At 34.8% G+C, this 24136-nt stretch overlaps 4 protein-coding genes across 5 annotated transcripts in view; 1 reads left to right on the forward strand and 3 right to left on the reverse strand.

Annotated features, from left to right (window-relative positions):
- LOC123708247 overlaps positions 1-24136 on the forward strand; it is a 35067-nt gene that overhangs the window by 8470 nt on the left and 2461 nt on the right. Inside the window, exons 6-12 of the mRNA XM_045658862.1 lie at positions 18908-19039; positions 19177-19317; positions 21268-21375; positions 21652-21878; positions 22706-22922; positions 23323-23393; positions 23656-24075. Of these exons, the coding sequence (XP_045514818.1) occupies positions 18908-19039; positions 19177-19317; positions 21268-21375; positions 21652-21878; positions 22706-22922; positions 23323-23393; positions 23656-24075 (1316 nt within the window). The remainder of the gene's footprint in view (positions 1-18907; positions 19040-19176; positions 19318-21267; positions 21376-21651; positions 21879-22705; positions 22923-23322; positions 23394-23655; positions 24076-24136) is intronic.
- Positions 3804-10860, reverse strand: LOC123708248. The gene is made up of 6 exons (XM_045658863.1): positions 10712-10860; positions 9997-10118; positions 9655-9778; positions 6306-6470; positions 5553-5648; positions 3804-4266 (listed from the first exon to the last, which is right to left on the reverse strand). The coding sequence occupies exons 1-6, from the start codon at positions 10754-10756 to the stop codon at positions 3853-3855; spliced, it is 966 nt and encodes a 321-aa protein (XP_045514819.1). The 5' UTR covers positions 10757-10860; the 3' UTR covers positions 3804-3852.
- On the reverse strand, positions 12008-15947 carry LOC123708250. Of its 2 annotated transcripts, none has more exons than XM_045658867.1 (6): positions 15753-15947; positions 15300-15367; positions 14921-15024; positions 13268-13346; positions 13065-13130; positions 12008-12426 (listed from the first exon to the last, which is right to left on the reverse strand). In XM_045658867.1, the coding sequence occupies exons 1-6, from the start codon at positions 15778-15780 to the stop codon at positions 12400-12402; spliced, it is 372 nt and encodes a 123-aa protein (XP_045514823.1). In that variant the 5' UTR covers positions 15781-15947; the 3' UTR covers positions 12008-12399. The 2 variants fall into 2 exon arrangements, with proteins under 2 accessions (XP_045514823.1, XP_045514822.1); XM_045658866.1 differs by having other exon boundaries at positions 12008-12399; positions 15753-15933.
- On the reverse strand, positions 16316-18792 carry LOC123708249. Its single transcript, XM_045658865.1, has 6 exons — positions 18696-18792; positions 18556-18632; positions 17795-18021; positions 17625-17703; positions 16937-17005; positions 16316-16668 (listed from the first exon to the last, which is right to left on the reverse strand). Exons 2-6 carry the CDS (start codon positions 18607-18609, stop codon positions 16366-16368), a joined length of 732 nt encoding a protein of 243 aa, XP_045514821.1. The 5' UTR covers positions 18610-18632; positions 18696-18792; the 3' UTR covers positions 16316-16365.

Genomic DNA, 24136 nt, shown 5'->3' on the forward strand with positions numbered 1-24136 from the left:
TCCAATGTGACTGAGACGATGGCGTTGTGTGACGATTCGTTTAATTCCCTCAAATATGGTTGAGTAAAACGATGGCTGGCTCACACGTCATGCCTTTGAAAAAGTGCCGATTTCTATTTAACAGAAATAAAGAGCGGACCGTATCTCCCTCCTTTCTGGTTTCTTCTATGTTTGCCATAGTAATTTTGTATGATGATTTGCTATTTTAAAATAGTACCGAGAGCTTTTTGCTCCGGCTTTTTCCCTCGGCCTACACCCTCTGTCTTCTTTGCCGATGAGTCGGGATGTTTACCGAGTCAAATGACGTGGAACAAGCCTGTCGAAGCCGAATATGAACTGTATCTTATTCTGTATTTTCCCATTGTCATTAAGTCATTGACTAATGCAATTCCAAACTTAATGACACCAAAAAGTCGTGAACAGCAGTAAATATGCACGATGCATCTTGGCAGCTTCATCAGCATACCGTATGCATTTTAGTACACCCTAATACTTTTAATTATGCATTTCTTTGGCAACAAAATAGACTGAACTATTAATATATCCTTATATTATTATTATGTCAGGAAGTGAACAGTGGCTAGGCTTCGGATTCCGGGAGACCCTGAGTTCGTGGATCAGATCATTGAATTTCGTGTCAAATTAACTTTGCTCAACACGTAGACGTTAAACATCAGTGTTGGCCTTGAGCATGCGACTCCCAATCCTGAGGTCGTAGGTTCGATCTCCGGCTGTGCACCAATGGACTTTCGAGCTTTTAACATTCTCCCGAACGATGAAGGATACGTCGTAAACCGAGTTGCCTTGGACCCGAAAAGTCAAGTCACAGGAGGCTTATCACGTACTTGTCTATTAGATAAACAAATGATAATCATGAAACAGATACATAATTCTGAGGCCAAGGCCTAAAAAAGGGCTTAACGCAACTGATTTATTTATAAGGCATAAAAATACATGATTATAATACAGCAAAATACTACACGTTTGTCAGACAAAAATATACTAACCATCCTTCAAAAAACATATTTATTAGTAACAGAGATTAAAACTTCTCCAAAGAAAATATTTTATTGTAATTCTACCCAAACCCGGTTATAATTCACCTAATCTCCCAATTTTGAAGAATTGTAGGCGTGTAATGGCGTTCATGATGAATTCACTTACGAAATACATTGTACATTAAATTGTTAGCACGTGTCGAGTCACGGTTACAGCTTAGGAATATTTTGACTTAAATCACGTATATTTTATCCGGTTTTATGTATACGCTCTTATACATTGTTGGCAAGTACTTCCTTATAATTATAACGGTTAGATAAATGTAATAAAAAAAGACTCGTCTTAATTAATTGTTTCGAGAAATTCTAACTTGTCTTCACGAACGATTAAAACGAGTTACAACAATGTTGGACATATAGACATAGGTATAGTATTATGTATGATGTGGTGAACTTTAATAAATAAATAAAAACAATTCGTTTAGCTATAGAAAAGTACATGAAGGGATAATACAATACTATATAATATGACTGATAACCGAAGCATGAGCAGACAAACTCCAGTGATAACTCTCATCTGTGTGATCAACATTTGGCTCTTAGACATTTGTGTCAAGTTTTCCCATACGGTTACTTTTCAAATCGAGTAATTTCGCAGTGTTGAGATTTCGACTAAGATCATACGGCAATGTACTAATTTTAATAGAAACGGAAAAAATGAGAGGTCGTTGAACTATAGGTTACGTTGTAACGCGTTTTTGTCCATTGGCACCAAGCCAACGCGTAATGGACGACGGACGACATGGAGAGTGTTATAATTGCGATTATAATCGATTATATTTCCTATTGTTTTCTTATACGTGCTAAATATTTTATTTGGGCCAGGGCATGTATGATGTAGGCAATTAGAAAGTGTCTGGTGATGAAAGATATAATACATTTTTTTTGTAAATTTTTATTTCTAAAATGTATTGCCTTCAAGGGACCAAACATAATATTAGAGTCGACAAATATATTACGTAACTATTATGCCAAACAATAAGAAAACACTTTTTAAACGGATTGAAGCTATGTATTATTATTATAAACTTATAATTATTTACGTAATTTTAAATTTTCCGACATTTCGCGTGCTTTACAGTGTGCGTGGTCACCGTAAATATTATGCCATCAAAAACATAACTTAAAAAACAAACCTAGGGTTCGAACTCAGTTCTTCTTCCGTAAAAAGTTCATCCATGTAGTATCAAGTCGGTTAATTAACTTGAGGGACCTTCTGCCTTAAGGTATTACGTTATTAGCTAACCCAACAACATCTTATACTGACCATGTCAATATTGAGAATGTTTTGTTTTTAATACATAGACTTGACCAAGCAGTTGGTGTATTGTTTTTCCTTGATTTAAACTCTAAGTACTAATAACATTCTAAATTTGAAGCTTCTATGTCTGCTAGAAGTGCCTTAGAGTTTTGATGATCGGTCAGTCAGTGAGTGACAAGACTTAGAACTTTGACTAGTTATAATTCTTAAACTACTGGTTCAAATTGAATAAAATTTGAAATATACCGGGTTGTTACAATGAATTCAGGTTTCTTATTTTATCAAAACGAAGTTATTATATGGTGGGCCTGAACTGCTTCGAGCGATGGTTGATGACTTGGCGGGCGTACTACCATGCCAAATATGGCGTCAATCTTTAATTTATTTGCGTTGTTATATTCACTATTTAAATTTTTACTGTAACATTTTTAGGAATACGTTTCAAACATTTGAATGTTAATTTCCTATTTTATTAAATTATACTCAAAAAATATGATATTTTTAGAATGTGTGTGTTTACAAGATAGTATTCTCAATGTTTACGCTATGTAAAAAACATGAGAGGAAGCAATTTACGCAAAGTAACTAAACCAACTGCGATCCACCGAAGTTTACGAGGTAGCGAAGTGAAAAATTTAACGATAACTATGTACTATCAGCAAACAAATCGCGGATGTTTACGATCGAATATGTCTTTCGTAAATTACATTATTATTTTTAAATGATTGGAAATAAAAATGCAATTGATGTCTATAACAATCGTCATATATTGTATGTTTGAAAATGTAGCTAATTAAAACAAATTGTTAATTAAGAGGGGAACGACTAAACACTGTTGACAACAGTGTTTAGAGGTTCAGTTAAGCATTTTTTATTAGTATCGAAGACAGGTTTATACACTGTGTGTACAACACAAAGGCGGTGGAACTAAAAGAAACATCATAGTTGATATTGCTGACCGTACTGTTCTGTTGGTTACATAATGACCTCTTTTTAAACGTAAATAAAGCTAACAACTAGGTGATGACCAACATAGAGTACTAACCACTTCCAATTGTTTACTATTTTCTTTACAATGATGAGATATCTTTCTAGCATATAGCCATAGAGCCAACGACTGTCAAAACGGCTGGATAAATTATATATCTACTTCTATCTATTATGAATGAAGACGATATCCTATATTATAAGTCTTAAAATATAGTTTATAAGAGGGAGAAATGGTACCAAGAAGCGATGATGGGACACAAGTGTACATGTACACAAATTAAAAAAAAACTGAAAAGTATATGAATCTAAACAAACCGCACTGAGATGTCTAATCACTTATCTATATCTGGAAATCAATAATAATTTATATAACGTACGAAAAGTTCCCTATATTTTTTTCAATTTAAGGAAGCATAGTATTTGTTAGTTTCCCGTATATAGCTGCAGGTATATCTTAATTAACAAGACAGTGGTCAGGCAAAGAAGCTAAAATATGCCTGTTATGAAAAGAAAACCTCTGTTTATTATACATAAAACGTGTATCTAATTCAGATTATTCTTTTTATCATCAAATACAAAACTATTGATTCCACCTAAATCCTTGTGTAGTTCTTTGAGTTTTACTTTGAGTGTGTCCATATCATTCGCGTTGTCCTTCTCTAACACTTTCCTCAATAAACTTTCCACTTCGCTAACATTTTCCTTTTTATTTTCAATATCCAACACAGTGGCGTTGTTTTCAGCGATAAAATTATCTAATTCGATAAAGCTTATATTTTTGAATGCGCACTTTTTAACACTTTCAATCACATGTAAGGCTTCATCTTCAATAGATCTTATGACTTCTATGAGGCAGGCTTCGTGCATCGCGCCATGTGCCATTTGTTTAGTCAAATCTACCACACCATCAATAAGTTTCCCGGTTATCTCCATCATTGTTGATTTCATGAGGGGTGACTGAAACATTGAGAATATGCTATAGCTTTTCAAAGACATCAAAATGATTTTAAATGATATGCCCGAAAGTTTCGAGCCAGTTTTCTCGTCCGATCTAATTTGAGCGCCCATAACTTTGGAAAAAGATGAAAAATTAATAAAACGTAGATATTCACGAAATGCTGCTTTCTGCCATTAAAGCTAAAGAAAGAATCACATCAAAATGTTGAAAAAAAAATGTACTCAATTTCGTGTAGCTCCTATCAACTCCACTTCATCTAATATTGATAAGACCGTCTAGGACGGTGTAAAATCTAATTAGGTCCATAATACAGGTAATCGGGAACATGAAAAAATCTTAGAAGACGTTCATTGTGGCAATAACTCATAAAATCTTTATATATATAATTCTACTGTACGTGTATATGACACTGAACTCTTCCTAAACTGGATGGTTTAGATTCACAAATCAGACCGGCAGATGGCGCTGCAGTCAGTGTCTAGGTTATTTATCTATACAGCAAATAAACAGCTGATGTATATATAAATCATCTGTGCATGTGTTCGTTATTGTTTAATTACAAACCTTTAGGAGATTTCCTAACTAGACAGATTTTGATAAAAAAAATTGTATGTTCAAGTGGAGATTTACATTATTACTTGGTTTTGTATGTAAGACGTGAACCGCTAGTATTTTATAAATTAAAATAAATTTATTTATAGGTCATTGTAGCCTGTCATAGTATTTAACTATATCACTAGATGTATCAATGTTGAATTAAAAAGTTAAAAAACCATCCGTCAGAAAAAACTTGTCAACCTACTTCTATGAATGATCTGATGTGTCATAGGAAGTCGTGGGTGATTAAACTAATTTATAACGTCCAATTTAATTCGAAAAAGAATTATTTCTTTAATTGAAACCACGATGAAAGGTGGGCACAATTTTTCAGCTCGGTGCCGACGGAAATGAGTCAATGAAAGTTGTAACACGTTTCGCACGAGTTTATTTTAAATCCAAAATTATTCGATTGTTTTTTACAAAATTTAATTATTGATAATTAAATGACTGTTTTCACTATTTTTATATGGCTTCTAGGTGTTAATTGAAGTAGTTTGGGCTAATAAAAACTATAAAATTCAGTAAATATACTTTGAATATTGAACGTAAATTATTTTGAAGTTTTGGTTTTCTTTTGAGAATTTAAAATCAAGTTACGCCGTTAATTAAACGATCAGTTAGTCATTATTTGTATTAAAGACCTAAGCCAGACATCTGCTAGCATTGACCGAATTAAAACACTTACCTTGGATATGACGCATTTGATGACCTTCTTGAGAGAGACGTGATCGTGTCCACACGCTCTCAACAAATCGTAAATCTCACTCTTTTGTTCATTTATCTGAAAAAATTAACACAGATCACTAAATAACACTTCAAAGACACGTAACATTTGTTGAGAAGTTTACTAGTTAAATTTTTGTACGGTTCCTGGTCCATCGGGGTGCTTTAAATAATAGAGAATATTATTTATACTCTATATTAACTCGCCTAAATAAATAAAATATAAGCGAAATAATGAAATGCTAATTGCTAAGTAACAAATGAATGCAATGTAACAGTTGCAGAAAGTGCCTACGCCTGGCTACAGTCTCGGGGCGTAACTCCAAGTAGGAAATCGCCACGCTTATAAAACTAAGAAAGCCTGAGTGAGCAAAATGTACAACCTTGACTCGTACATTCATTGTTTTCTAAGTCGTAAGTAAAAAATAAAATAGACAGACAATACAATAAATGTATCGTTTCGCACGTCTTGTACTTTTCCACATTTTACTATTCCTTATTGCCTGAAGGATGTTGTCTTAATTATAATATTTATATATCAGACTTAATCATGTTTTAATAAAATAAATAAAATATCCTTCTGTGCCAATTTGATTAATCCAAAGCATTTATTTTTTGCCGGTATCGAACCTTTCTACAGACTAATAAGACAGACATTTAAATAAAAACTTAAGACGATTTAGATTAGTTTTGAAATATTCGAACCAAAAGTTACCGGCTTAATTCCATCTCTGATCATGCTCTTCAGATTGGCAACAGTCCTGATCGCCTTCGAAGGATCCTGACCGATCAAGGCATAGCCACAAATAACCATCTGATGAAGAGCTTTCTCGGCTAAGGCGGATGTGGCGTTTTGTTTATCAACAAGGCATTTTTCCACCTATGCAGAACAAAACAAAATTGTAATCCATTTATGTTTTGTCGTTATACTATGTCACATCGTTTCTGTTGTACTTATTATAAATAAATAATGAAGCTTAATGAAGCTCCATCTCGTGCCACTATTTACAATTGGTTTAATGAGTTTAAGCATGGACGTAGCAATCTCAATGATGATCCGCGTCCTTTAACAGCGACTACTGGAGATAACATCAGTGCTGTGCGACGCATGATAGAGGAAGAGGTTAAACTTTCCAATATGGACCGTCGATATTAGATGTTTTAGGGTTGGAGGGGAGAGGAGGGGGTTGGGGCCTACCCTCCTATGCCATCCCCAACCTGCGGAGCCCCATGGTTATGGAGATATTCATGGTTAAAGTTTTGAGGTTAGAATGGTAACGATTTAGAAACCGTGGCCCTAATTCGATGATACTGATTATGTAGGTAGGTACTCTGTACCTTGATTGGAACACCTCCAAGTGATTTTTGCTGCCAAGTTGCGTCTAAATATTAAAAAAAATGATTAAAAATTTTGTGTAATGTATTCAAATTCGTAAACAAACCGTACATCTTCTACTTTTCTATCGGCAATTAGAGATGTGACATTCTGTATAAAATTTAGGTAGTACGGTAGACAAGACCACGTGGATAGTGGGGTGCGCTGATTCGGTTTCGGGTACTTTTTGGATATCAAATAAGTAAGTTAACACTTAATTGTAGTAAGAATTAGATAATACAGAAAGTTACAAACAATGAAATGAATTTTATATACATATTTAATCACAATTAGTAGTTCTTCGTATGCATCCAAATGATTTATCAAAATTATTTTTAAAAAATATGGGCATTTAAATCGATGAACCATATTAGAAAGTTTATCGTCGATACCTGAGTAGTACCGACACTTTCAAAATTTTAGGAACACTACACTAAGTGATTGACGTTTGACATCAATTTTTGCCAAATATATTTCGTAATGTCGTGTTATTTACCAATTTGTATGAAGAGCTTAAAAGAAATTTATCTCATGAACCGTAAATAAAAGTAAAAACTTTGCAAAACTCTTTCTTTTAGTGAGTACTATCTACAAAAAATATGAGTGTTTACATTGACGGTCCATATTGGAAAGTTTAGCACTTATTACACAAACATTTAGGCGTCAGGAAGCTTTGTACCAGATGGATTCCCCATATTTTAACCGACGACCAAAAACACCTTCGCATCGACTGGTGTCGCCAAATGTTAGATGAGTTCAACGGCGCTGACTCAAATGCTGTATTTGACATCGTCACAGGTGATGGTATATCCATATTGCTACGAACCCAAAACCATAACAGTAAAGAAGAAGTCAAGGAAAAAAGTACTTCAGCTTACTCCGCAAAACGCACTGTTGAATATTTGACTGTGGCAGGTGTCGAAATAATTAAGAAAGTTTGTTACGCGGCAATAAAACTAAAATAACTTGAGATAATTGATAGTGAAACTGGAAGAGTCAAGGATCGCATACAAGACATCTATGTGTCGATAACACTATAATCAAATCTAACGAAGAGTTAGCTATTGTTTTTGATAAGTACTTTTCTGATATTCCAATTTCGAGTACTAAGTGTCTTCAATCAACTCCCGCCCTCGCTGAATCGCTGCTAAAAGATAATGTAAACAAGTTCAAGGTCAGTTTTCCGACCCATTGGTGCCGTCGATATAATAAAAATATTTAGAACCATAGACATTAAGAACACAACTGATCTTTGGGGTATTTCTGTAAAAATAATTAGTAGCATAATTGATATTGTTACGAAGACGGGTCGACTGCAATGTTTCTAGATTTTTCCACTAGTTAGAGAACTTTTCAGCAAGCTGTAAGCTGTGATTTCTGACCGTTTCAGGAGAGGGTCAATCACATATTAGAAAATTGTAATTTCCATAATGTTACCCTAGTTTTCAGGAAGCTGAAACCTTTTTTCAGTCGGTTTCAGAACATGTGTAGTCGAGTGGTGCAGTTTTCAGGAGACCCGTTTTCAGGCGTTTTCAGGCCTAGTTATACCCCTTTGATGAAGGAATATTCTAGACCGAACTTTCTAGGTGTGAGACAAGGACGAAATGATACGAGAGAGAGAGAGAGAGAAGATCAGAACTTTCTCGAAACTAGACGAGCACTCTAGAACGCCGTACGACAAGGACGGAGCAACGTGCGAAAGAGACAAAGAGTGCGAACGTTCTAGAATTGTGCAATCGCTACTCAGTAGCAAGCCCGCCTAGAAAGTTCTCGAATATTGTTTAGAATTATTCCCAGGGATATATAAGCGAGCCGAAACGCGACTAGTCGCCTTTAGTTTTGAATGCGATAACAAGATAGAAACACCGAAGCGATAAAGTGCGAATAAAGTGAATACAAGTGATAAAGTACTGTGTGAAGTGTGCATAAGTGAAGTATTTAGTGACTGTGTTTTTGTGTGTTATAAGTGCATTTCTGCAATCAATTTGTGCTCATAAATTCCTCATTTATTTTTCAAGAAATAAATCCTTGAATAAATCCACGGCATTTTCTATCCGATCCCCTAGTTCGTAACAATATAATTGCTCCCCATCTAGGTATCATTTTAAACAATTGTATTGAAAGAGGCGAGTTTCCCAATCTAATGAAACATATTAAAGTAATTCCATTATTTAAAGCAGGTAGTATGTCCAACCCAGTAACGTTCAACTAATTTCCGTACTTTTAGTAAAATTTTTGAAAAAACTATATTAAATCAACTAGTAAGTCATTTTAATGTAAACAAATTATTACATGATAATCAGTTCGGTTTTACCAAGGGTCGCTCGACGGCCGATGGCCGGTGTTGAGTTATATAGATATATAGTTAAGGCTTGGGAGGAATTGCATGACGCTGTAGGTGTTTTCTGCGACTTATCCAAAGCATTTGATTGTGTCCAACACGAGACCTTAAGAGGGAAACTCCGCCACTATGGCATCAAGAATACCGCACTGAAACTTCTGACTTCCTATTTACACGGTAGAACTCAGAAGGTTGAAGTGAATGGTAAGAGGTCCTGTGGGTCGGCAGGAGATATGGGGGTACCACAGGGCTAAATGAATAATTATGTGCAATATTTTTTTTTAATTATGCAAATTTTAGACAGAACTACTTTTTAATGCAATATTGAATGTTGGCTATTTACCATACCTCCTCATCTCCATGACTTCTGATCATATCCATCACGCTTTGCAGCTGGAGCAACTTCTCCTGTATGTGCTGAGTGCCATTTTGCAGCAAAAGTCTTATCTTTATTAACACCATATCTACAGCTCTGAAAATGTTTAATATCTATTAATTATAAACTTATGCTATTTATAGATATTTATCTCTCTCTTCAGCCTTCTTCCGACGCACTATCTTAGGGGACTGAATCGTAACAATAACTTCACATGTTAAATTGATTCATAGTATTTATTCTATGAGTTTAATTAGCCGTATTAATAGTTGACTAATCATATAAAGAAACATTTTAATATTCCAAATTCAAACCTTTGTAAATCCACCTGGAACTTTCTTTCAATGCTCTGGACCAAGTCATTGCCAAGTTTTTGTGTTATCTCATCTTCTATTACCTTATCCACATCATCCTTGGCCACTTCCGCACGGGTTACCTAGATTCAATCCCCCAAATTTCAACTCACGACTAATATTACCCTAATTTATCACGCCATACCTAATGACTCAAATCCCAAAAGAGTAACACCAATGCATTGGTTTAGTAGACCAATTTGTTGTGTACCTAAGGTTTGTTTTTTCAAACTTATTTATACAAGGAATAATATTACATCAACAGATGAAAAACCCTAACTCCCTAACTGTACAATACTATAAAAAAAAATAACTTTTTGTACCAACTACAATGTCAAATGGAAGAAACTAGCTGCCCACAGGGAATTCTAGTGTGGCCTAGTGCACTTTCCTTTTAACTAAACATCCCTCTTTATTATGAGTAATAAAGCTTTTTATATTTATCTTTCTCTCATGAATTCTTTGTTTATTTTCCGACACGACAACAGCTTCAAGTTCTTATAAAATTTTCGCCAATTTCGTAACTTAATGCTACATCTCTTAATAAAAATTATCATCTATGCTTGTCATCTTCAATTCCCGCAGATATCATCAAAATAATAAAATTTTACAGCCCTGTTAAAGTAACAAACAGCTATTTCAGCCTAATTAACAATAAAACAAATGAACAACTCGCCAAAATGATCGCAGATATTATGTAAAGCGAATTCTTCAAACACATAGCTGGATTGCGAAAATAGTTGAACGAAAATAACTCGATATTTCTGTATCAAATGATTGCCCACTTGTTTACGATAAAAATGCCGTTAAACAATTTTATGATACACTGGCTTGTACCCGCGGCTTCGCTTCACTGTAACTCGGTGGCTCCTATCTACTATCATCATCATGTTATCAACGGAGTGATGTTTGGAACCGTAACGTCTAAACAGATCTGGACCAGACGCTTTGCAACTGTTAATTCATTATTATGCTGCCAAAATTTTCAATCGGGACGTTGGTTTGCACTATGCACAAAACAGTATTATATGCAAAGATTTCACCGCAAAATAATACTTATATTAATGAAATTGTTAAATATATAACCTTCTTGCAACTAGTATTTACGACTAGTGATCTTACTCTAAAACTGACCCTTATTAATATACTCAGTAGATCGCCATAAACATAGTATCTAAGGTATAAAGCTAAAGTCTGCATTGTGTAGAAGATAGATGTAGATAGATGAACTCATGTAGAGTTCCCACTTTTAGTGCTTCTGATTGATAACTTCAACTTTACTTAGAAATACAATCCAAAATAAAAAATATTTTCAGCTTGACAGGGCTGTTACACATTATTTAATATTATAAATAATATCTTATTCTATTATGTCTCCGACACTATAAACATATTACATGTTCGCAGAGTGAATTTACAGAAGCAATATTGTGTATATTATGTGTTTAAGTGTACAATATTTACTTCATATTTCATTTTACTTTTTCTCGACACCGTATTGGCATAGTCTGTAATGTAAAGTATATATTTCTGCAAATCAATAATATTTATTACGTTTTTTACATTCGAATCGTCGACGACCAATCACTTTCCGTGAAAAAAATGATGAACTTTCGAAAAACTTCATTATTTTTTAAATCTTTTTTATAGCTTTTTTAGTGAAGTCGTTAAAAGTTCGAGCAGTCTAAAAACAAACAATTAAACTACCCATTTAGTGCTATTATATACCTATTAGTCGAAAATTTAAGATTTACTAGATAGAAACCATACTTGCAGAAACCTCAGACTAAACAATGCATGAAAAGTTTACAAAATTGTTATTCACAGCAGCTGTACAGCTTTAGGTAACCTCCTTGGTGAAACTCGTAAACTTTTAGTGCTGGCTAATTTGATTTATATTTCGAAAATCATCGGTATAGCTATGCTAAGCTAAGCTATGCTATATTAGAATATTGAGTATAAAATACAGTCGATCATAAAACAAATTTATTTACACCACTACCTAATTACAATTTTTTGCCGTAATTAATTGATGGTAATAATACTACAGAAGGGGAACATGAGACTGACGTCAAAGATTTTGAGACTTACTTGAAAGAAACAAGTTGACAGAACAAACAAACAGTGAACAAACTTGACAGCTTTCGTTAAATCTTATTGTAAATTAAGTTACTTTTTATTTAGTAACTTCAAGTTCGCTTCCTTAGTAATTATTACATATGAATTATATAATTTAGAACAAACACAACATTTTTGTATATTTTAAATGACAATTTGACGCGATTTTCGTTTGCTGCATCTCGATGGAATGCAGTTGCACATGCGATGTCTTGATTCTTTTTTAGGCACCTTCTCCTCTGTGTCCTATAACATTAGGCACATCAATGTATTCTGTTAAATAAGGGCGTCTATATAGCTTGGTAAGGAGCATATTACACTAGAAGCTACAAGCGCTGGTACTCTGCAATTTCGATATAGTTATCAGTCGTGGGGTACAAAAACAACATTTAATTCGGGATCGCAATGGCCATCGCTAATCACAGACAAAAGAATCATATCATACTCAGCTCTCGACTTAATATTAATTCTAATTTTACCTTAAGATTAGCGCTTATATACAAAAAGTAAATCACTTAGATACTATCACATGAAATAAACATCTCTTTACGGAAATGCGACTTAGACACTATGTTTTAAGTTTAGAAACACCTAAATGTTGCACAGACGGGACAAGACCACAACAACGGAAGTTAGTGTCGTTAATAGATGTGACAATACAATGTAAAATTCATACAACGCCTCCTGGATTTAACGTCAACAGCCAAAGTTAAAATTACTCCAATCACCCACCAATGGATTGCCTCAACATTCATACTCAGTCACTCCGCTGTCTCTGCTATCCAAAAAGTGTCTTGAACTCCGTAATGAGAATCTCCCAGCGCTCCCTGACTTGTGCCATCTCTCGTCAATTGTTGGCTTTCAGTAATATTAATTTTCATAAAACGTCAACTCTTTAGCGTCATACTTACACTATCATAGCAACAGATGGATCGACATAAGTCTTTACTGTCCAGTTTTCCGAGAAGAGTATAGAACTGAAAATAGCAAAGGTTACACATATACCTTAACAATATAATAACTAAATAATTAACAATCTTATTGAACACGTCTTAAGGTCGTTTAACCAAAAATTATTTCAATCTATAAAGATTGGTATAGTAATATATAGTACCTTCAACTTAAGTTCGTAAAGAATGTCTATGAGCATCGTAACTGCGAATTCGAGAAACTCCATGAGCTTTTGATATAATCTGAAAAATATTATAGTCTTGAGAAATAAGCTTAAATCTCAAAAAACGAACGACACAGGAAGCTTCGTACTCCACCCATTTTCCGGCTCTTTCGCACTGTCTTTCTATAAAAACTTTAAAAGTATTCTGGGAAAAAAATCAAATTCAAAAAATTCTCATGACCCTGATGATAGGCCGATGTGTCAGGTTCAGCTCGGGTGACCAAAGTATCTTCGCTTCCACGAACTTTGGCCACTCTTCCACTGTGACCCACTAAAAACCCCGGGATGTCTGCTAGAGGGCTTCAAACTAAGAGGCGAACTTAGGGTTCAAACCTGATTGGAAACTAATCTAAAAGGATAATGGGAACCTAAAAGTGACAAATATTTAAAAATTGTGTGCCTCATTGATATACTTTCCTAATATGTAGTTTGTATTCAAATAATTTTGCTCAGATAGGGATATTAAATTGTTTGTTAAAATGTTTGACAGATGTAATGACGTGAAAACATATGCATTTTATGTCGCATGCCGAAACTAAAATAAAAGAAATAATATCGCGAAGCCAACCAAATTAAAAATCAGTACTAATGACTATAGCTCTCACATTTTTAAACTTTTCAATTTGGTCGGGTTCGCGATATTATCACTTGTTGTTTTTCCGGAACCCAACATTGCTTAGACATCAGTGAGTGCTTGTAATTTAATATGAACTTTATTGAATAGCAATAAAGTTCAAATTGACTCTATATTTTATTTACAAAACGTTTGTATGGGAAAAAGAAAAGGGCTGTTTTAGGGCTTTCCCGAAAATTATTCGAATTTTTCTCGCCGTAAAAACCATCCTTAGACTTCAACGAACATTGAAAAAAAAATTGGTACAATTGTTCCAGGCGTGGTAGAGTTCTGCGCTTATATTACTATTCATTTTTATATTATAAAGATGTCTAAACGAATAAAACTTAGAGACTGTCATAAAAATAGATGGACACAGAAGATAAGTTTATCATATAAATGCAAACAAAACATGAATAATTTCGGTACTTTTTTATAGTTTGGAACTTGTATGTTTTTAAGGGGAAAAAGGTCATGGCCACCCTGTCTAAAAAATCTATGATTAGCGTAATTCACTATAAGTCCAATTGGGTCTAATACGATACTGAAATATCTTCTTGAACATTCCTTCTTTCCTGCCTTTCCAAATTCTGAAATTTAATTCACTTGAGCTCAAAGGGTAAATCGATCATCGGAATCCTCGGAATGAGAACTTCCTCACCTTTGAATTGCCTTCGAGTATCGTTTTATTCGGTTGATAGTGGTGGGTTTCTTTTATATGCGTAGTTTTATCAACAGGCACCACATGCTGTGTGCATTCGTAAAATTTATTTATTTATTGTTATCCGATATTTCATTACTTATTCCACTATTCAGAGCGGAGAAGAATCCACCAAAAATGATAACTAACATCGATCCAGCCGATATTGAGTTATAAGTGGTGTAAATAAAACGACTTCGTTTTATATATTTAGATCTAAATGCTAATCCGACTTGGTATTGACGGGTGATGCGTTTACACTATGTTATTAAAGACATACTTGACTGTTACTAAGTATAGTTGACATAAGGAAGTGTTTGGAATCCGCTGTTTAGCAGTTTCCGACGAACAACACCTATCCCGTGGGTCTCCCAGTGGTACATACTAAAACAAACGTGTATGTATCAAACATTGGTTCATAAAATATATATTTGTATATAATGTCAATTTACGTGAGTACTACATATAAATACTGGGGAACTTAATTGTATAATTATCAATTATACCAACCTCTAGTTTACTATAGGTTGACATTTAATTAAAGACGCTTTAATCCCATAATCATAATATTATATTGGAACTATGCAAACACTTAAACAGGTAGTCGATTAGATAGATGATTTTAATACCAAAGTTAAAAATTATTGTATATAACTTACCAACGCAACAACTGCTAAGGCAACAAAAAGTATTGGTTTCACCAAGCTACGCATTTGGCTTAAAAATTCTGAAAAAGAATATTTCAATCTAATAATATTATTCCGATTGTACGAAACACTAATTTTTGTAAATGATTTATGTTAAACTAGGTGTTCTCATACTGGAAATGAACCGTGAAAAATCATTTTGTATATCTAATGACAAATGACATGTCAGGGTCACCTGGCCGCGCCTGGCCCACGACAGACACAAGTGGAACCGGACGGAGGAGGCCTAAATGTTACAGTGTATTTTACGTATGTTAAAAATAATTTTTTCAATTTAAAATCAGTAACTTCTATGCTGATTATTAAGTTTTAGAAATAAAGGCTGTTATTATTAGAACAGACTCAGAAACATGTCTGCCTCGTGCTCCATCCATGACTTAAAACAACAGGCTAGAATTAACACACCTTCTGACGGACATCTATTCACTTCCATTGTTAATTGGTATATATTTTGCTTAATAGTGTTTTATACATTAAATTTTGAATCAAACGGGATACAAAAATTTATTTATCAAAATTTTGACACATCTGTCTTGCGATTGACAGATAATAGGAAAACTCTAGTTAAAGTTTCTTTATGGAAAACGTGAATTAGAATGCTTAGTAAAATAATTCGAAACGATGTTTTTTAACTAAATTACTTTGTCGTATATTTCTATCAAATTGTGTTTAATGTTGTTATGAAAAGAAAGAAAATCGGAATTTAGAATTTTGGGTTTGGATACTACTCAACCATCACGTCACCACAGAAACTCAGATCAAAACAGAAATATGCTGTATGCGTTTCGTGATAATTTGTTTTTTTTTTATAATAGACAATTGACCACTCTTTTGTCCCTAACGACGTCATCTTAGACAGAAAGTCCATTGACATCAGCGTCCCACGCTACGGCTAGGCCAACACTGTCAACTTCACTCCACAATCTAATAAAACTTTTACAATATTCTATAGTAAAATTTCAGTAAAATATAGAAAGGTGTTTTTAATTAAATAATCATGATTATTTCAGTCACAAGATCAGTTCTTTTTGGCTCGTGGACAATTTTTCATGCATGTATAACCTTTTTCGATGCATCTAGCACAGCCGTTCGGCATTGACGTTGTGTCATCCACACTCTCTTTTTTAGATACAATACTCAGTGTTCGTTTTCTTGGCTCAATGTCTTCATTTCTTTCTGGATCCTCAGTTTGGTTACCAGAAGTAGATTTTCGACGAAGAATGAGTGACTTTATTCCCTTTACCATAGATTTTCTCTCTACCCTTGCTTGATTCCCAAAATTTATATTCTGTGATGAATCTAACTGTCTTGATGCGGACAACTGGAAATGCAATCATAAAATTAGATACGGATCTGGAACCAGTGTCTCTTTTTCGGTTTTTTTTTGATGAAATAAAATGTTGCTTAGGCAACCCTATACAATAGTTCCCGCGAAAACAAATTCAGTTTACTACTAAACTTGTCATAGATGAAATTACTTATAAATGCACGACCATATAAAAAATAACTTGTATTTATATAACGTGTTTGTTAACATTTAAAAATGTTGCTGCCTTTCGCGTTCATAATCGCCTTAAAGATGAACAAACCTGAGCTTGTCTTGGGCAGGACACTCCACAACCCGCTACGCTAGTAAAATATTGGGTATATCCACTTATCTAAAAAAACACAAATTTTGTTAAATTTATTTTAAAAGTGTAAATTGTATGAGCCTCTTTCTCTGGGTCGATAACTCATGTTATCGTATAGCAAGATTCGGCAAATAATTTTGCTCCACCTATGTCTTTCCTGCGCTATTTTTACAGTGTGTACAGTTTTGAGGTAGACGAGTGTTTGACTTGATCAGTCCATTTCATCTTCAATTCAATCTCTTACCTTCGGAACACCGAACAACAGCCAATCGCCCCTAAGCATTGGATGATGAAAGTACGGAGTAATCAAGATCAAAGTAATGATGCGTTGTCGGCTTAAATTTGATAAACGGGCATTAAGAAAGAGCTCGATTGATGCATTGTGGCGTTTCGTGGTCCACGGTATTCTTAACCCCCACCCCCTTAGCAACTCATTTCAAAAGCGTCAATACATTGCCTTTCTAGTGCTTAGAGTGCCCATGTTTCTGCTCCATACAGAAAGATATTGTAAATAATTCTTTTGAGATATGCTACCAAAGCGTATTGCCTACAGGGGAAATTATTGATCAGCCTAAACCCAAAATGAGTCTTAAACACATTTAGTTCCTGTAAATTAAGATGATACCAATGAGCTATCGGGTCTTACTATTTGCATGATGTTGCAGGTGTAGTTGGAGAGGCATTCTAATGTTCCGTAATAGGCATCGGTAACAGGGCGGCAGGTGCTACGAGAATACATATTGTATTATATATACAATTAGAACTTATAAGAAAAAAATAAAATAAATAAACCAAAAATATCACAATTTAACATACTTGAGTACATTATCAATGAGAGCACAAGGACAGGTCTCGCAGACGCAAATCGTTGTGGCTCTCGCATGGCTGGTGCCTGGAGAAGCCGAGATAGTGTTGGACCCGTCGAGGCCACTCAGACCGCTGAAACTGCTGTACTGGCTTTGACGGCATGACAGACGACAACTGCCTGACCAAATCTGGCGGATTGCGGACGTTGTTGCCGTGAATTCTGGGTTATGGTTAATCTGAAACATAGGGTGGATTCCAAAAGAAAATTTCTATAGAAATGTTGTCAGTAATTTAATGCTACTTTCAGGGCTTAAGCCTCTAATGGCGAAGGGTGCGGTTCTGAACCTCTCTATGCAACAATATATTTTTATTTAATGTGCTATTAGTGCAGCAGTCAAACCATAATTCTATTTGTAGTTAAACATATTTGACAATTATATCTGTGACTAGAGATATCTGTTGGAATACTAAGCAAAGCCGATGCCAGCCTATGTTAGACCAGTTAACAACGTTCTAAGGAACAAATTCTTCAACATGCCATGAAATAAATAAAAGAGATCAAAGGTATTAATTACAAAGAAAAAAGTTTTGTATTTTTGTATAAACTATAAATTCAAAAACTACTGGGCCGACTTCTTAAATTAGTTCACCATTAGACATAGTATATCTGAATCGCATAGACAATATTTATAACCAAAATATGAAACAGAAAGTTAATACTACAACAGCTGCCACTGGAAGGGGATATGTAAAGATAATGAAGTACGTACGTAAGCATAAATGAGTGAAAGCAAGCACAGGAAAAAGAGGGAACTAATTAGCATTTGTCCGCTGCTTTTTGTTCCTCCTGAAAATCAAAATAAAGTTAATAAAGTTACACTACGAAATTACGTATTAAATAAGCTCATACATTGTTTTATTTACGGTCGTTATTTCGTCTACATTGCGATATATTTGTATATCGAGGTATTGTTATATGACATTAACTGTCAATCGTTACATCGAATCAATCATCTCTTTGACATTATAATCTATGTTTATTGTTCTAAGTAGTCTATGAGACAGTAGAGAAATAAATAGATAAATACCTGACGAGTGTATGTATTTCATGTTTTTTTTCAGATACAGAAGGCTTGAGTAGCGGCTGTGAAGCGAGTGTAAGAGATGAAATCGCTCGAGATTATGCTGCCTTGCAGTCACGCCTTCGCAGAGAATTCTCTGACAGACATCCTGGGAAAGTTGATGTTATGCGAGGTTATTCATTTCTAAGCTATTAAATTTTGAGTAAAGCATATTTTTAAACCATTAAGCCATCAGGCAGAGGTTCGTGTTACAACACACAGGTTTTTTACATCAGCAGTCCTGAGTTATATTTCCGACCATTATTCCAGCGCTGAGACCTGTGGCCACTGAAGACCAGCTTTCAGCTGATTACCACAATAAGCTGATGGAATGGCGCATGAAGGGTGTGAAACAACCTCCGCCCATACCAGCCCGGAAGGACCTTAGCGAAGACTTCTTGAAAAAGTGGGGTATGGAACTAATTATATAACAAATCGAATGTAATGTTTATCTAAGTTTATTTTAAATCATGACGTTATTAGGACAATAAAGGTTTGTTTGGTGAAGAAGGAAGGTGCAGAAGTATAATGGGGAATCTTCTTAAATGCCTGGTAAAAATATTAAAATTGCCACACGATAGGACCATTGTTGAGAGTGGATTTTAATATTCTTCATTTTGAAATTTATAATTATACAATAATAAAGCATTTTAATTCGTATAATAGAATATGGTTTATATCTAGCAACAGCTCCTCATCCGCTTGCCACGTGGCAAATGCCTCCCCCACTTTTCTTCATTCCCTTTCATTACGCACGCCACTATAACTTTCCCATCATGTTTGTGAATATGTCATCCCATCGCTTATGTGGTCGTCCTCTCCCATACTCCCATAACCTGGACACCATTATGTTTGATTACTGGACGACCTCTTCTTTCTATCTCTTATAACTTGGAATGAAATGAAACTCCATCCTTATAGTCGTTGCAATCTCCCTTACTCATATATATTGTATTGCGGATCCTAGTTCGGCCAAAACCAACAAGTATACTTAACATATAGCCAAAGATGGAATACATAATATATACAAAAAGGTTCAAACATTTACAAAAGGAAAAAAATCAATAAAACTGATGAAAGACGGTTCGGTTCGGTGATTCGGTTGTGTTATGTGATGGTGTCTACGTGAGGGTGTGTATGTAGGGTGTGCTCATGATGTAAATGATTTAGTGTTATGGATATTCTTAATAGTCCTTCTTAGCATATGTTACTTATTATAATAGGTTGGGGAAAAGGTTTCTTCGCATTTTTTAAGAACATTCACAACAATTTTTAATGTATTTTATTTACATTTAACTAAAGTATATAGGTACCATTTTGTTCGATAACTTTTTGCCATCTTGTAGATAGGGACATGATCCCATTGCTATAGAAATTTTGGGTCTTCTGATCAAAATACCGCGACAATTGGTTTTGGCAGTCCTCTTGTGATATTAACCTGACAATGCCTACAGAATTCTGAAGAGACGAGACGAGACGAGAGAAGAGGGCGGCGGATGCATTTGCAAGCAGATGCATGGTGTTAACCTCCCAGCCACCTCTCTTAATTTTTGCTGAGTGACTAAAGATGTGTGTCCTGCCTGGTAGTAACAGCTCATAATGAATAATGCTCTTCCAATCCCACCACACATAGCATTACTTTGTTGCGAGTTAACCCGGGTTTCGCCTGAAGACTGCCGGCTTTTATCCTTCTTCGCACGTTCTTTTCGTACATGATTTACTTTTCATCACCAGTTATTAGCTTCTTCAAAAATGGTTCGGTTTCATTAAGTCGTAATAAACAATCACAAATGAGTATACGGTTCATTAGGTTTCCGTCAGTAAGCTCGTGAGGTACGCAAATATCGAGCTTTTTTTGTGTACCCAGCTTTTTCAAATGCGCCAAAACTGTTTTGTCAATTCCCAGTTCTTCAGCTACGTCGTAACTACTGATATGCCGATCTTGCTCCACTTTTGGCAAAAATGGCATCCATTTTATCCGTAATCGAGTGACGTGCATCTTTGACACCAAAATTTCCGGATTGAAAACGCTTAAACCAAATTTGTGCTACGTTCACAGACACTGCACTAGATCCTAAGTTTTTCGCGGCTTGCGTTGCATTTTTACCTTTTTTGTAGTAAAATTATCTTCTTTAAAATTTAAACTTTTAATGATAACAAAACCAGCCAAATACAAACATCTAGTTAATATCAAGTATTTTAAATGATATATTTAATTCCAAATTTTAAATTCGGTATATAAGTTAAAAATTAGTCGAGATTGCTAAATGTTATTATGACTTTTTTTACAGTTTCAAAAGCTTTTTCCTATTATTGTTTTTTTATGAATGTTATTTTAAGCATTACTCATATGTGTTTCAGACGAATGGACCCGTATGAAGGAAACTAATTCAGTTCCCACTTGGGAGGAGGAAGCGAAACCCGACGAAGTGTTGGTTCAGACATCGACTGGTCTCTTTAAGTTCCACGGTATATTTTTAAGTGTTACGAGCATATGTCGATATCCAGTCCCTAAAACTGCGCCAAACCTTATCACCTTTTTCAGAAATGTAGCTTTAAACTTAAAGAGTTAAAGAAAGCTTGTCACAAGAAAAAAATATAATACTACATTTGTTTTTTTATGGCTCGTTTATTAATAATCTGCTTAAAGCACGAAAAAAATCCTCTCCTCTTACTAGTTATTGATACCTCAGTGACTAATGACAGACAGAACAGATATGTCTACATATCACCTGATTATTACAGGAATCTCCCGCTCCTTCACAAGAAAACTTCACGAATGGGAGAAATCTCGAGGAATAGCCCCCGAAGCCTCCACATCGGCCCTATTACAGGAAGCAAAGGCGAGGAATAAGGTTCCAGCTGCCCTAACTCGTACACAAAGTGACGGAAGTGTTGGTCCCGTGTTCGCTGGCGGAAGAGTACATGCAAGCAGTCTGAGCGTTAACGATGCTGAAGATTTAGAGAATTTGGTATGTTTTAAATACGTTTCTGAATTTACCTGAACGTTCCGAGCCCAACTCTTAAAATGTCGTTATGGTCAATAAAGAAGTTAGCTTATAGATTCCTAAACTAACCATAGGCTTAGTTACCCTTAGACAAGTAAATACAATCATTTTTTTTTTAAGTTATTACACTATAATATATCAGTCAATGATGGTGTGAAAATATTTAACCATGAAATATGCGCTTGCTAGAAGCTTTGTTGGAGGAACTGAAGGAGTAGTATTGGCCTAGTGGCTGCAGCGTGCGACTCTCATCCCTGAGGTCATAGGTTCGATCCCCGGCTGTGCACCAATGGATTTTCTTTCTATGTGCGCATTTAACATTCGCTCGAACGGTGAAGGAAAACATCGTGAGGAAACCGGCTTGCCTTAGACCGAAAAAAGTCGACGGCGTGTGTCAGGCACAGAAGGCTGATCAACTACTTGCCTATTCAATTTACAAATGATCATGAAACAGATACAGAAACCTGAGGCCCAGACCTAAAAAGGTTGTAGCGCTATTGATTTATTGTATAGAAGCTTTGATGACGGAACTAGCGTGACATGTTTATTGCCCGCAGTTAAGATAGACACGTTACAATTAATAAGTTACACAAAAAGACGTTTAACCTTGTTTATCTCTAATATCATTTTATAACAGCTTCTATTACTAATAATTAGGATTATTTTTATCTTGTTTTCAAAGTGTGATTTGTATATGCAGAAAATTGTAATAAGTAATCAAGATTAATGCAATTTATATTATTAGCGAATTTATAAGATAAGACTGATAAACATCACCTTTCTATTTTCAGCTTGATGACGAAGAATGTGAAGATGGCAACGCTCGTGAAGCCCTCCTAATAGAGATAGAGGCCGAAGAGGTATGCACGGCTGCCCCTTTAGTGGCTGTATCACCACGACATACACCACAAAAACCTGTTTATACATACGGACCAGCTGAAGCACGTTTACTGTGTGAAACCACGTCCGCAATCACCGGAACTGCTGTTGTACAATCTAATGGCTCTGGTGGGTACACAATAATAATCTTATTACCGGACTTGGCATTTAGGAATTTTTTTGACATTTTGTAAGACAGATGTTCAACACGACCTCGGTATCGCAAGATGGATGGACTGATTAACGTGCTCTACCGAAACACTTGGTTGTTTAAAGACAATTCAGGTTCAGATACTTTGATACTTTAGATATCTGTATGCCCTTTTTGCCTAAACCCTTTAAAAATAATACCTGTCAAGTCAAGAACTTACGGCGACAAATTGTTATTTATGCTGGTTTTATAATAATAGAATATTTTTATATTTTTCTTAAAAGGCAAACAAATTGAACTTCTGAACTCATCGCTAAAAGCTCAAATGATTGAGTTAGTGCTATTGATAAGGACTGTAAGCTATTAACAATTTGATAGTAATGATTTCAGATTCACGGATAATAAAAACAAAAGAACAAACCATAAACCATAAAATTATCCGAGAACAGGTATGTATGCTTTAAATATATCTATCTAAATATCATGATTTACGTTGTTGTGTAAGGTTTTATTGGCTGTTCTAATAAATATATATTTATTAGTAAGTATGTCGATATATTTCGTAATATTATTTGTAAAAACTGTGAAAATAATGTTGATCATCTGTTCTTAGTATTTATAAAAACATAATAACACACAAAAAGTACCATTAGGCTGTTAAATGATTCAATACAAGAAACCATTAATTTTGTCAAAAAAAATGTATTGCAGTCAACTACAGAAAAAACACGCCGGAAGATTTCAAGACAGAAAAGTCGCGAAGTAGACGCAAAATTTATTAGAAAGACCATTGAGGAAATTGAAAGAGGTCCTCTCAAAGATGTCTCTGAAACTGAAAACGTTACTGACGCTCAATCCATGAGCAAAAGTATAAGTGTAAATAATTTGAAAATAGACAGTGCTAAAGAACAAAACGATAGCGATAAAGATGAAAAACGTAATAACGGTAAAAAGAAAAAAACATCCAGAGCTAGATTGGAAAGGGAACAATCGAAGCCGTCTGAAACTGATACAGAACCAGAAGTAGATACAGTAACTGTAGAAATACCGAGAAGAAAGAAAAGACCTCGAAGACAGTCTGAAAAGCCCAGAACGCCTCCCACATCCCATCACTCGGATACCGAAGGTGAAGTAAGTACTCGTTCATACTTTGAAGTCCAGAAAGACGAACGATTATCTATACTAACAGGAA

The sequence above is a fragment of the Pieris brassicae genome, chromosome 4, assembly GCF_905147105.1.
Source record: "Pieris brassicae chromosome 4, ilPieBrab1.1, whole genome shotgun sequence".
NCBI lineage: Eukaryota > Metazoa > Arthropoda > Insecta > Lepidoptera > Pieridae > Pieris > Pieris brassicae.